This window comes from Charadrius vociferus, unplaced genomic scaffold, assembly GCF_000708025.1.
Source record: "Charadrius vociferus isolate BGI_N301 unplaced genomic scaffold, ASM70802v2 scaffold340, whole genome shotgun sequence".
Classification (NCBI taxonomy): domain Eukaryota; kingdom Metazoa; phylum Chordata; class Aves; order Charadriiformes; family Charadriidae; genus Charadrius; species Charadrius vociferus.
The window spans coordinates 2216350-2228696 of record NW_009646631.1 but is presented as its reverse complement, the minus strand read 5'-3'; the positions used below and the strand labels follow the sequence as shown (position 1 = coordinate 2228696).

Below are 12347 nucleotides of genomic sequence, written 5' to 3'. Positions count from 1 at the left end.
CGGCTGTGTGGCATAAGGAGGAGGGCCACCACTGAAGGAGGAGGTTGCATCGCTCCTTTTCTGCCCACTGCAGTGTGAAAGTGGGCCTGCAGATTCCTCAGCAGACCCTGAGGACTCTGGGGGTGCCTCCCTTGTGGTGGCTGGTGACAACGGCCCGAGGGTCCGTCCCCAGACACTGGGTCAAATTCCACCCTGGCGTAAGGTCCCGGGTCTGCTTAGGCAGCCCTGCTCCCCTCCCTGGCCTGGTGATTACCCAGTAAGCTGCTCACGTCAGCTCACTTTTATAAAAGCATCTCCAGATTTCAGGCTGGGGTTTATTTATTGAGTTTCTCCGAACTTTTCCTTTCTCCTTCCCTCCTGCTGAGGCTCAGAGATGGTACAAGCCCTGGAAGTAAATAGAAAATGCCAAGCTTAGGTTTTTTAGGTCACTGTAAACTACACTCTTATCTGTTTCCACAACACATAAGCCACGGGATGTCACCTCGGGCCAACACAGAAGGATAAGGACTGGAAAGGTGTTTTTGGCTGTAGATATGAATAAATCAGGATCACATAGGGGAAGTATATTTTTGTATTCAGGCAGACTTTTTCATCTCGGAGGCCTTTTCCTTTTTCCTCAAAGGATCCATATTCTTCTGGCAACAAAGATCTTTTTATATCTCTGGGTTTTCACATTCTGCCCAGCAGCCTATCATAAGAAAGCACAAATCTACTAAATAGTAAAATGAGGGATTATTTCCACTCATCTGTTGACAGACATTTCTCCAAATTGGATCAAATGATTAAAGGTATTAGAATGACGTCTTGCAGATCCAGATCAAATCATTTGAAACCTTGAGACTGTTTCTCCTTTGCTTGGAAGGAACCACCAGAAATAGTTGTAGGTGCTAATTGCCCATTATTCTCACTAATGTGAAATTGTTAATTAGGATCTTTGAATATTTTACTTCCTTGAATCCTAACCGGGGGAGCTCAAGATGGAAGGACCGTGCAGTGGCTCTCTTCTCGTTGTGCCGTTCGGGGTCTCTTCCAACGCCTGAATGGTTCTTCCTCGAGTCGCTTACTCCGAGAAGAGGGGTCCAGGCTGCAAAATCTTCCAACACCTCACATTACGAAGATGGCACTGCTGAAAGTCAAATTCAACCAGAAGAAACGGGTAAAACTAGCGCAGGGACTATGGCTCATGAACTGGTTTTCAGTGTTTGCTGGAATCCTTGTTTTTAGCATGGGGTTGTTCCTCAAAATTGAACTCCGGAAGCGAAGCGAAGTGATGGACAATTCTGAAAGCCACTTTGTGCCCAATTCTTTGATATTGATGGGTATATTATCCTGCGCCTTCAATGGTTTTGCTGGCAAAATGTGTTACGATTCTTTGGATCCCACTAAGTTTGCCAAGTGGAAGCCTTTGCTGAAACCTTACCTGGCACTATGTTTCCTCTTCAACATACTCATTTTTTTCGTTGCTCTGATTTGCTTTCTCATGCGGGGTTCTCTGGAGAGCACGCTGGCCCAGGGGCTCAAGAACGGCATGAAATTCTACCGGGACACAGACACCCCTGGAAGATGCTTCATGAAGAAGACCATTGACATGCTCCAAATTGAGTTCAAATGCTGTGGGAACAACGGTTTCAAGGATTGGTTTGAAATTCAGTGGATCAGCAACAGATATCTGGACTTCAGCTCCAAAGAAGTGAAAGAGTAAGTGACTTAGTGGGGTTTGTTATTGCATAGTATCATTATTTGATCAGTATTATACTAAAGAAACCTATGTCAGAACAGGCACTGACTGGGGGGGTTTGTATACAATGGGTTTTTTCTCTACCTTTGCTTGATAAGCATCCCAAACACTCAGCTAGATTGCTTCCTCCCCTGACAAATTCCTTCAACACAATCCAGAACATAAAATACAGTGCACCAAAATACAATTCTCACTCCTATGCAGTGCAATGTAAACAGACTTAAAATAATATTTTTTACTGCCTTTTACCTCTTTGTAAACCCATTAGTTGAGCCACACATACTTACTCCCAAAATCAAGAGGAAAGTATCAGAACTTCTTTATTCCTCAAGCAGCTTTCAATGCAACTTATTAAGTTTCTAAAAAAAAGACTTCCCTGGATATATACTGCCAACACCACTTTTAAAACTCCACTTTAGATACTGCCAATTAAGCAATCTCATGGAAACAAATAGAAACAGTAACACTTTACCAAGAACTCATGTGTTTTAGATCCTTAAGATTTAGAATAGTTTTTTTTATATTCACCCAATGGATTGCTTCAGCACTGTGACAATATTGAGCCGTTCGTAGCTTTACACAGTGTCCAGTGTAGCCAAATGCATTTTATGTTCTCTCCTGTATAAAAACATGTTCAATATATGTGCTTGTGCCTAATTTTTTAAATCTTACACAAAACCAGCACTAGTTTCCTCTGTACAAATCAGAACAGATTGATGATCAGAAACACCTTAATGGCTCTGATGTCAGTGCCTAAAGAGGCAGTAATCTCAAAATCAGGTTAGGCGCAGTAAGCACAAGTAAAAAATAAACAAGGGAACAAATGAACTTTTGAAATTAAAAAATGAGCATTGAGCATAAATACCCACAACCTTTTAATAAATTAAGCATCGGGGGAAGAGATCGTTATTCGGAGTTCTTTGGGAACATCACTCGTTAACGTTCATACTGTGTGGCTGCACAAAGGGTCTTGTAAACTGGAAGCAATCTGCTTTTTAAATGTACTGCCCATGTTAAAAATGTCTGAATTAATTTTGAAAAAGGCTTTGTGTATCTAATGGGATCCCAGCCTCACTATGTAAACAGTATTTCGCTTGTGTGTCTGTCTGAATATTGTTTTGACTTGTTGGGTGGTCTGGTTGTTTTCGCAATTCTGAACTAGGACTTTATAGTGAAAACTGTTATAGGCTTAACCTATTGCACCGCGGGGTTATAACAAATTCATTCGGTGTTTAATAAGGGAGTATTTGCATTGTGAAAGTATGCCCACGGGTATAAATAACTACTTGAAAACATAATAAGTTCACCTTGCCAGCATTATATGGAGATTTGAGAGCTGTAACTTAATCCAGCAGCAGTGGAAGGGCAAAGCACAGATGGAAAACAAGGTTATATTGTCCTTAATAAATGATGTCTTGTTTGGGACCGAGACTCCGGGCAATTTCTTTGTACTACCGAGGCAGGAAATAGGGCATTAAAAATCCACAAGTGGATGTTAATGAGTGAATTCAAGGTCTGAACTGCACAGTGGTGCACAGTCTCTGCTCACATTCCTGGTGGGATATTCTGGCCCTTTTGAAGTCAATAGCAAAGTTCTCCTTAATTCCAGGGAAGGTGGGAGTCTGTCCCCCACAATGTGATTTTTATATTAATTGTAGAGCAAAGGCCTGATCCAATCTCTCTGAAACTGGTGGAGCATTTACACATCAATGGGAATTAGACCCAACACAGAGCACACTTTGCATCTAGAGATAAAACCTCAACTACATTTGGCATTTAGGTATATTTAGGTCATGACTGCAAAGTGGAATTTTGCTTTGCCAGGCTGTTGCAATCACCTCTCTCTCTATGACACAATTTTAAAATATCCATCTAGGAAGCTACAAGCTACTCTCAGATTTTTTTCACCTTTTTAGGTCACTGAGGCTCTCCGTTCTGTCATTTTCTAAGCAAAATGACATTTGTTAGAGTGGCAGTGCTTTTCTTATAGTCTTTTTTTGCAGTGCAAGTGGAACTATTTGCCTTCTAAGTGTCTCTCACCCTAAACATCTCCTAAGGCACCAGACTAAATGGCTGTTTATGGAGCTGGGGAGCTCCTGCAAGGATTTCAGAAATATTTCAACATGCTGTTGCTGAAGTACATTTTATGTTTTAAGTACTGGCTACCTTCCCAAGCCAAGAATAAATGCATAACCCCTTCCTGGAGCTATTATCCTCAAAGAGAAGCTATTAGGTTTGCTAGATCAATGGTCTAGCTGGATATGGTGGGCCCTAAGGCTGTTGTGGGTCCTTTTCCAAGCTCAGCTCACCTTCAGCATCTCCCTTCCACCCTAACTGTGCTGTGAGCACTCTTTTCTGGCTGCCCCTCCTGAAATTTCGCTCTTCCATTTACTTTTCCTAAAAATTAATTTCTTTGAAGAAGTGACCCAAGAGGGTGCGTTTCCATCATGAAGAGTTAATTATAGACACAGTGTAGCCTTGACATGGAAAAGGGTTTCAGAGAGGAAAAACACCCTGGATAAACGCTGCTGTATACACAGGGGACGCGGAGAAATGGCGTGGCCAGGAGGTATGGTGGAAGATCCACCTTGCCTTTGCTTTCCTTCCTCATGCGAGTTTACTCCATCATATCTTTATACGTGTCTGCGCGCACTCACACTGCCTTCTGCCCTTGTCCATAGTCGGATCAAAAGCAATGTGGACGGAAGGTACTTGGTGGACGGTGTCCCTTTCAGCTGCTGCAACCCCAGCTCTCCGAGACCCTGCATCCAGTACCAGGTCACCAACAACTCGGCTCACTACAGCTACGACTACCAAACAGAGGAGCTCAACCTCTGGCGCCGCGGCTGCCGGGAAGCCCTCCTGCACTACTACAGCAGCATGATGAGCTCCATGGGTGTCGTCGTCCTCCTCGTCTGGCTCTTCGAGGTAACCCTCTCCCCCCAGCCATGCGTTGCTGAAGCGCCAGCTCCAGAGGAGCAGAGCGTTTTTCAGTACAGGCTTCCAAGTTAAATATCAGGTCTATTTAAAATAAATCGTCTGCCGTCATTCTTTGGCTGAGAAAACATCTAATCGTGACCATCTGCGTAAGGCCTGAAAGGTCCCAGGCTGGAGACATGGCTGGGCAGCATGGGGTGGTGGTTAAGATTGCAGAAGTCCCCTTCAGAGTAGTCCTGCCAGAGCCTCAAGTATCCCTGCAGCAAGAGGGGAAAAAAAGGACTGATTTTGTGCCAAATGCAGGGTGCTGAGCAGAGAAGAGCATGGGAAGGTTCAGCTGCCCAGATGCTCTAATTTTATGTATGTCACCTTTAGCGGGGAATGAAAAGTACACAAAGTACTGCCATCAGAAAGAGATGGCAGTAATTTATGGGACAGAAAGTGCAATTAAGGGGTTTATGTGCTGATGAATATAAGACCTAGAGCCACAGGCAGTGCCCAGCTTCAGGGCAGCATTTGGTTTAAGGTCCTTCATTGGTTCCATCAATGTATCGGGCACAAGAAGTGTTTTAGGTAAAGCAGATGGATTAATTTTATTTTGTTCTGCTCCCCGAAACCACCGTGCGTATGCAAACGGGTGTGTCTATCGCCCAGCACAGATGTTTGTGGGCACCATAACCTGAAGTGCAGCTTTGGTGCTGAAATACTGTTCATTTGGTGGGAGGAAAACACATCCTTCTGCCCCGGGAGACGGCCAGTTTTCGAGCTGGGGTATTTAATCAATACGAACACACAGGGCGTGTGGGCTGGTGGCAACACGAGGGCCGGCACGTGAGGCGCGGGGTGCAGAGGTTGGGCAGAAGGGGACGGCCAGCGGGGAGGGTGCAGCTCAGCGTGCGACACGCAGTGCCCCAGACCCTTTCTAAGGCCTGAAATAGCTGCTGCAAATGGCATCGCCCGTTTTAAAAGATTCAGCCGGCTCTTTAAAAATTGGGATGAACATAAATTTAAAAAAGATGCATTGTATTTTGATACAAGCACTGGGCTACACCCTTCCAGGAATGAAGATGCTTTTTAGAAAATAAACACCTACCCAAATAATCTGTGAACTGGAAAAAAAAAAAATCATAAAATTATTAGTGTTGTGTTATTTTAAAAATAACTACTCTGCACAGCTGAGAAAGGTACTACCCCCTTGTAGCACTGTTATCCTGGTAAGAAAAGAAAGAGAAGATCATGTCTCAGCCCAAATTCAAATGAAGAGTTCTTGAACAGCGGGAAATTTCAGCTGCATATAAAAATCAGAAGGAAATGCAAAAACTCAGGGGGAAAATACAGAGAAATACTAATGCCAGCTGCAAAAAATCATTACTAGGAACCTGTAACATACCTCTGCTGACCTGTAGGAGATTAATGACAGTGATATGTTAACACTAATATCAGTGATAAAAATGCAGTATTTTACTTCTAACTCTTCAAAGTACACCTGGGTATTTTTTCCAACCTGTGGCATAATAAGAAATCCAATCTTCTCTTTTTTCTTTTGTCTTTTTCAAAATATAAGGTGAGATTTTTTTCAGGCAATCAGAGGGCTCTCAGGGCAAAGCTTTAAAGAAATATCACGATCCTGGGTTATGTTAATTGACCCTCTTGAATATTTATGACTTGCCTGATATTCTACCACAAAGGGTCCAGGTTTGGGTCTCAAACTCTCTCCGCTTCTAAGGCAAACTTTGAAGGGAGGAAGCAGAGCAGGAAGCAGACATTAATTTAGTCTCCCTTGAAATATAACCACTTTCTTTAAATTGCAGTCAGGGTAGGAAACAATTTTATCCCGAGTAGGAGCGCAGCGGAGGTCCCAACCCCCGGCCAAGGTAAGATATCGGTCTGAGCAGGGTGCGACCCAGTGGGCAGTCAGCGTGCTGGCTCTGCGCTTCTCCTTTTCCCTCGGAGCGGCTCGCTGAGAAGTTACGGAAAAGCCCAAAAGCAAAGGAGCACCCTGGTTTTGCTTTGCACCCGGAGGCAGTGGGAACTGAGGCCAGCGGCACGGCCACAGCACCTCCCCAGCAAAGCCCTTCTGGAGGCCGGTGAAGGACGCTTCCAGCTGGGTTGGTGGTACTGAGGTGTGGGAAGGGGGACAGAGCGCGGGGGGAAACACTCAGCGCAGCTGTTAACTTTGAGCTGTAGAAAAATGTAACGTGCCAAATGGGTGTCGGGACCTCAGGGAAGGCCATTTGGATTTAACGTTTCTATGTTAGGTGCAAGGAAGAATGAACCTGTTTTGAAGTATCACAACTTCTATTTGAAAAAAAATGCAACGTGTCATATTTTGGGGGGAAATATATTATTATCCACATGCTGCTTTTACTAGCAAAAGCTGTAGGCTTCCCATGAGTGACAACCAGTCATGAGGGTGACAAAAAAAGATCACCCCCTGCTCTGGCTAAGCCGCCTCAGGCTAAACCCTGGCAAACAGATGGGCTTTGCAGCAGAAGGTCAAGCAGAGCAAGCCTGCCTGTCTTCTTGACCTGCCTCAGGCAGTGAAGAGGAAATGGAGGGTTCAAGGGTGCCCTGAATAGAGCATTTCAAAAGAAAAGGAGGGCAACAGCCGTTTCCTGAGATGCTCCAGATCCTTCACCTGTATAAACATGTGGCTCTTGATAGGTCACACCTCCTGCAATGGCCAAGACCCTGAGATTCATCTCACATGTGGTGCCAGAGAGGGATCCCAGCACTGAGCTCCAGGAGGTGGGATCCCAGGAGAGCAGTGAGATATGAGCAGGAGGTACATTGTGCATCATGCGCTGGAGAGTAAACGCTCTGATGCATTGAACACTAGGCGTGAACTCCTGATAATCTTCAAAACCAGCCCACAGGCAGCAGGAACCCTCCAGAAGAACACGGTTTGCTCTGTGGGCACAACAAGGTTGCAAGGTTGCTCGACGGGCTGAGCATGCTGAGGTGCAGGGGGATGCGCCAGTCCAGCCTGCCCATACCTAGCCCTGGAGAAATACTGCGGCCTTATTCTTCCTGCCACTTAAAAGTTGCTGTAAAATGACAGGAGTTTTCATGACAAGCTGTCCATTGGCCAGGGGAAACCATCACTCATGGAAACTGGGCTATCTTTGGGACCTTGATGCCCAGGCCTTCTCTGCTGGATTGCGATTAATCACAGGTCTACAACTCAGAGTCACAGACAGGTTGAGATTGGAAGGGACTTTGGTGGTCATCTTGTCCACAGCCTCCTGCTCAAGCAGGGCCACCTGAAGCTGGTTGCTTAGGACCACATCCAGGCAGTTTTTGAATATCTCCAAGGAGGGAGACTCCAGCACTTCTCTGGGCAACCTGTGCCAGTGCTCAGTTACCCTCACCGTAAGTAAGTGTTTCCTAACATTCATAGGGAACATCCTGCATTTCAGTTTGTCCCCATGGCCTCTTGTCCTGCCACTGTGCACCACTGAAAAGAGCCTGGCTCCATCTTCTTTACATCTTGTCTTCAGGTATTTATATACAGATTGATAAGATGTGCCCTAAGCCTTCTCTTCTCCAGGCTGAATGTTCCGAGCTGTTTCAGCCTCTTCACACAGGAGAAGTACTCCAGTCCTTCATCATCTCAGTGGTCCTTTGTTGGAGTCCCTCCCGTATGCCCACATCTCTCTTGTACCAAGGAGTCTAGAACTACTGGACACAGCACTCCAGGTATGGCCTCACCAGTGCTGAGTAGAAGGGAAGGATGATCTCCCTCGACCTGCTGGCAATACTTTGTCTAATGCAGCCCAGGATACCATTCGCCTTCTTTGTCTCAAGGGCACATTGCTGGTTCATGTCCAACTTGGTGTCCACCAGGATCCCAAGACCCTTTACTGTCAGACTGCTTTCAGCCAGTCACTCCCAGCATACCACTGGTGCATGGGGTTGTTCATTCCCTGGCACAGGACTTCAGCAAAACTGATGGTCCAAGGCTCTGAGCTATCATATAGGAGATGATAGGCTAATTTACCAGATAGTTGTCTCCAACTTCCTGGACTCTCTTCTTATCTGGCAGAGAAGGCAGGCTTGGGTCAGTGGAGGTGACAAGAGCCTGAACATTTTACACTGCTTTTAGGAAGCCTCAGCCCCAGGGACCCAAAATCTTTCTGAGCAAGATTTTTAAGAACACAAAGTCTTACACTGAGAGAAAATGTCACAGAATCTCATCTGATGGCAGGTCAGCCGCTCCCTTCTGCACAAGCACCTTCCTTTTTTAAAGCATGACCGTATTTAGTGACTTAGAGCCATCCAGGAAGCTTCTAAGTACCGCTAATTTGGCTGTCAAATAGTGGCACTTAGTAAGTCAGTCACAAAAAAAAAGCCCCTGCTGACATGCAGTGAGGTAACACAGGTAGAGAGCAACACGGGGGACATCTTTTGCATCCGGTCCTATTAATCTTTACTTGCAACAGCCATTAATATGAAAGATACTAGTCCCATGACTGAGAGCAACAAAACAGGGGCTCAGATTGAAAGGAAGATGTCAAAGACTTTAAATTCCAAGACTGGTGTGATGTGATGTATCACTTCTTGTGACCTTTATACAACAGTGTTTCAACTGATTTAGGTCATCATAGTATTGGATAGATCCACAATACAATGAGACTATTTCCAGATTCAGGGCCATTAGAAACTTCCTTGAGGACTAAGGTGTTGCGAGTCCTGCATTCCTATGTTAAACAGGAAAAAAAATTACCTTTGGATATGGAAATATTTGATGAAGCTTGTTTGTTTGACCAATGTTTTTCCCTTTCCAATCTTGAGTGAAGGCCGAGAAATACCAACATCTGAAAATTTCAAGGGTAACCAATTGTTACCCTTTAGTCTTCCAAGAGTTTGGAGACACTGATGATACACAAGCAGGATGACCAGGGTAGATAGGCTAATAAATGGTTCACAGAAGCACATGCTTGAGCAGTGCCATGAGTCCAAAATTTTGAATTTTGCAATTGGCCATGCTATGCAGCTGAATCCCAACTTCAAATCTGCCCCACTACCCCATGCTGTAATCCTGCATGATGGTTTGCAAGGTTCCTCCATCTCTAGTTCAAAAGCCTCAACAGAAAGCAGCACCTTGCAGGTCCGGGGCAGATCTCAATGGGCCTCAGCTGTGCCACCAGGTGAGCAACACATGGGGATGTCAACCTCTTTAACCATTAGGGTTTAGGAAGACCAGAGGCATTCACTTCATTGGGAATTGGGATAGGATAACAGGCATTGTTCTTCCCTTACAGAACAAATCCTTTAAGAACAATAAATGGTCTCGACCTTGGCTTTACCTACCACACAAAAGACTAAACTAGTTGCCTGCTTCCCTCTCCTGACCACCTGCTCTACCACCTCATCAAGCTGCCTCTTCTGGGCGCTGCCCTCTCTTTCTTTCTCTACTTCACAGGTCAATCACTTTTCTTCATAAGCACCACAAGGGTCGAAGTCAGATTGTTCTGAATGCTGTCAGAAGGCAGGAGACCAGCTAAAAGCATTCTTGCTCTCTGGAGGCAGGTTTGGGGTGCTGCCAGTGCCAAGGGTGTTACACCAGCATAGTACAGTAGAAAGAGTCTCAGTCAGGGCTGCTGGGACTGGTAAATATTTTATCAGAAACAGAAATATGGTTTGGATTGAGTGAGTGATAGATGCAGATCGCCTCCTGCCTTGGTTTCCTTATTTGTACATACCTGTATAAAAACAAAACCAGAATTTGAAGCAGACAAGCTGATGGCTCAAATCCTAATGCTCCTCCGTTCTGCACAGATGCTGATTCATGAATATCTCCTTGATCAGATTAATATACTTGCCACAGATTAATATACTTGCCAAACATATTAAGGTCAACGTGAAGTAAAAAAATATTTGGAGTTAAAATTAAGTGGATGGTGGCAGAGCATGTTGTTGCACATATAAATAGCTTTACGGACATCTAGAGCACAGGAGCAGGGGTTTCATTAAAATCTCCCAAGAGGCAGCTACCCTGTGACGGGGTACGTGGAAAGCCCCCTTGTGCACATGGCCACGCAAAGCTGCTGTTTCGCAGCAGTCAGCAGGTCCTTCCTTCGTAAGCTGATGCATCCACTCATTGCTTACCAACTGCAACACTTCCCGCGGTGCTCACTCATTTCAGACCTCCACCCTTTCCTTCCCTACTTGTGAAGGGACGTTTTCCTCCTGCCACCTCTCCTTCACCCCTCCTGGCCATCCAAAGGGGAATCCTCTCGTTTGGAGGATTCCCACAGCCCTTAAGCTGTATCTGTTTGGTGTCGTTGGGATTTTGTTCATGCCACCAGCCCACGCTGCTGATAGCGGAGGGTGGCAAACAGGTGGACAAGGGTATAAAGGTTATAAAAGTTTGCCCGACACACTCTGTCTTTTCCATTGCATGATGCAGACATCTGTGATGGTTGGCTTGCGTCTTCTGCACACCTCTCTGGAAAGCATCGCAAATCCCGAAGACCCTGAATGCGAAAGCGAAGGGTGGATCCTGGAGAACAGCCTGAAGGACACTTTGAAGTCCGCGCTGGAGAGTTTGAAAAAGATTGGTAAGTTCAATCAGGTGGAAGCAGACGCCGAAGGTGGCGAAGGAGAGGAAGGTGGGAAGACATCAGCCATCACAACGGTCAGTTGAGCTTCTAATTGATGTGGACTTTTTATCAGAGAGGAAGAAAAAAAACTGAGAATTGTGAATATCTACGTTTTAAAAGCTATGTATCAACCATCAGAATACACATTTCTACGCATGCTTTTTTTTTTTGTATATGGGAGCATACAACATAGTGCACCTTGGGATAATACATTTATCCACAATGTGAGTACACCATATTCATAACTTCTGGGGGAAACGACCCCACTAGGACTTGCAATATTTACATGTTCCCTTATAAGGGACAGGTAGTTTAAAAAAAGTAAAAATAAAAAATTGCTGGCATCACACCATGATCCATTCTATCTTATTTTGAAATTAAAAGTGGAATTTGAAAAGTTAATATTTTTTGGTCAAGTTGTTTTAACAGCATACTTTATGTACTTCAACTTTTAAAGACAAACACATTGGTTTTTGGGGAGTAACATGTTAGAAGTCAAAGGAAGAAGGATTCCCAGAATTGTACATAACTTAGTATACAGGTTATTTTGACAAACTTCTCATATAATGTGATTTTTGTTAATGTGATAAGCAATGGTATTTTCTGCTGTATTTTTAAGATGTACATAGAAAAAATGCAAACTTATGCTGAAAATTTATGTACTAAGCAAAAATTATAATTTAATGAAACAGCACAAGTATCATGAAAACAACATGAAGGTAAGATTTATGGGTTTTGTTTCTCAGGGTTTTTTTCAGCCTGTGTAACTTGAATGAGCGTGTTGTAGACTTATGCTTCACCTTGTATTTAAACAAGCAGAAGCTTAGAAGATGCCTCTTGTAGTGGGTGCAACCAATGCTATGAGCATGTGCCAGTTACAGTTATTCTGGACATTTTAAAAAGTACGTAGTCTCATAGCTTGCTCCAGAATATTCAAGCCCAACTATTTTTAAAAGAAGAAAAAAAAAAAAAAAGAAAGAAAAAAGGTTACTTAGAACTAAGACTTTAAATGTTTTCCAGGGTCCTAGGCAAAGGGACACCCTTCATCCACAAGTACTTCAAGCCTC

General features: G+C 44.3%; 1 protein-coding gene across 1 annotated transcript; it reads left to right on the top strand.

Annotated features, from left to right (window-relative positions):
- The first annotated feature begins 814 nt into the window (after positions 1-814).
- On the top strand, positions 815-12020 carry PRPH2 (peripherin 2 (retinal degeneration, slow)). The gene is made up of 3 exons (XM_009888483.1): positions 815-1698; positions 4420-4666; positions 11088-12020. The coding sequence occupies exons 1-3, from the start codon at positions 1118-1120 to the stop codon at positions 11322-11324; spliced, it is 1065 nt and encodes a 354-aa protein (XP_009886785.1). The 5' UTR covers positions 815-1117; the 3' UTR covers positions 11325-12020.
- Positions 12021-12347: the final 327 nt, after the last annotated feature.

Coding starts and splice junctions, on each gene's coding strand:
- PRPH2 (XM_009888483.1), top strand. CDS start 1,118: ATGGCACTGCTGAAAGTCAAATTCAACCAGAAGAAACGGGTAAAACTA. Junction 1,699..4,419: donor AGCTCCAAAGAAGTGAAAGA/GTAAGTGACTTA, acceptor CCTTGTCCATAG/TCGGATCAAAAGCAATGTGG. Junction 4,667..11,087: donor TCCTCGTCTGGCTCTTCGAG/GTAACCCTCTCC, acceptor TGCATGATGCAG/ACATCTGTGATGGTTGGCTT.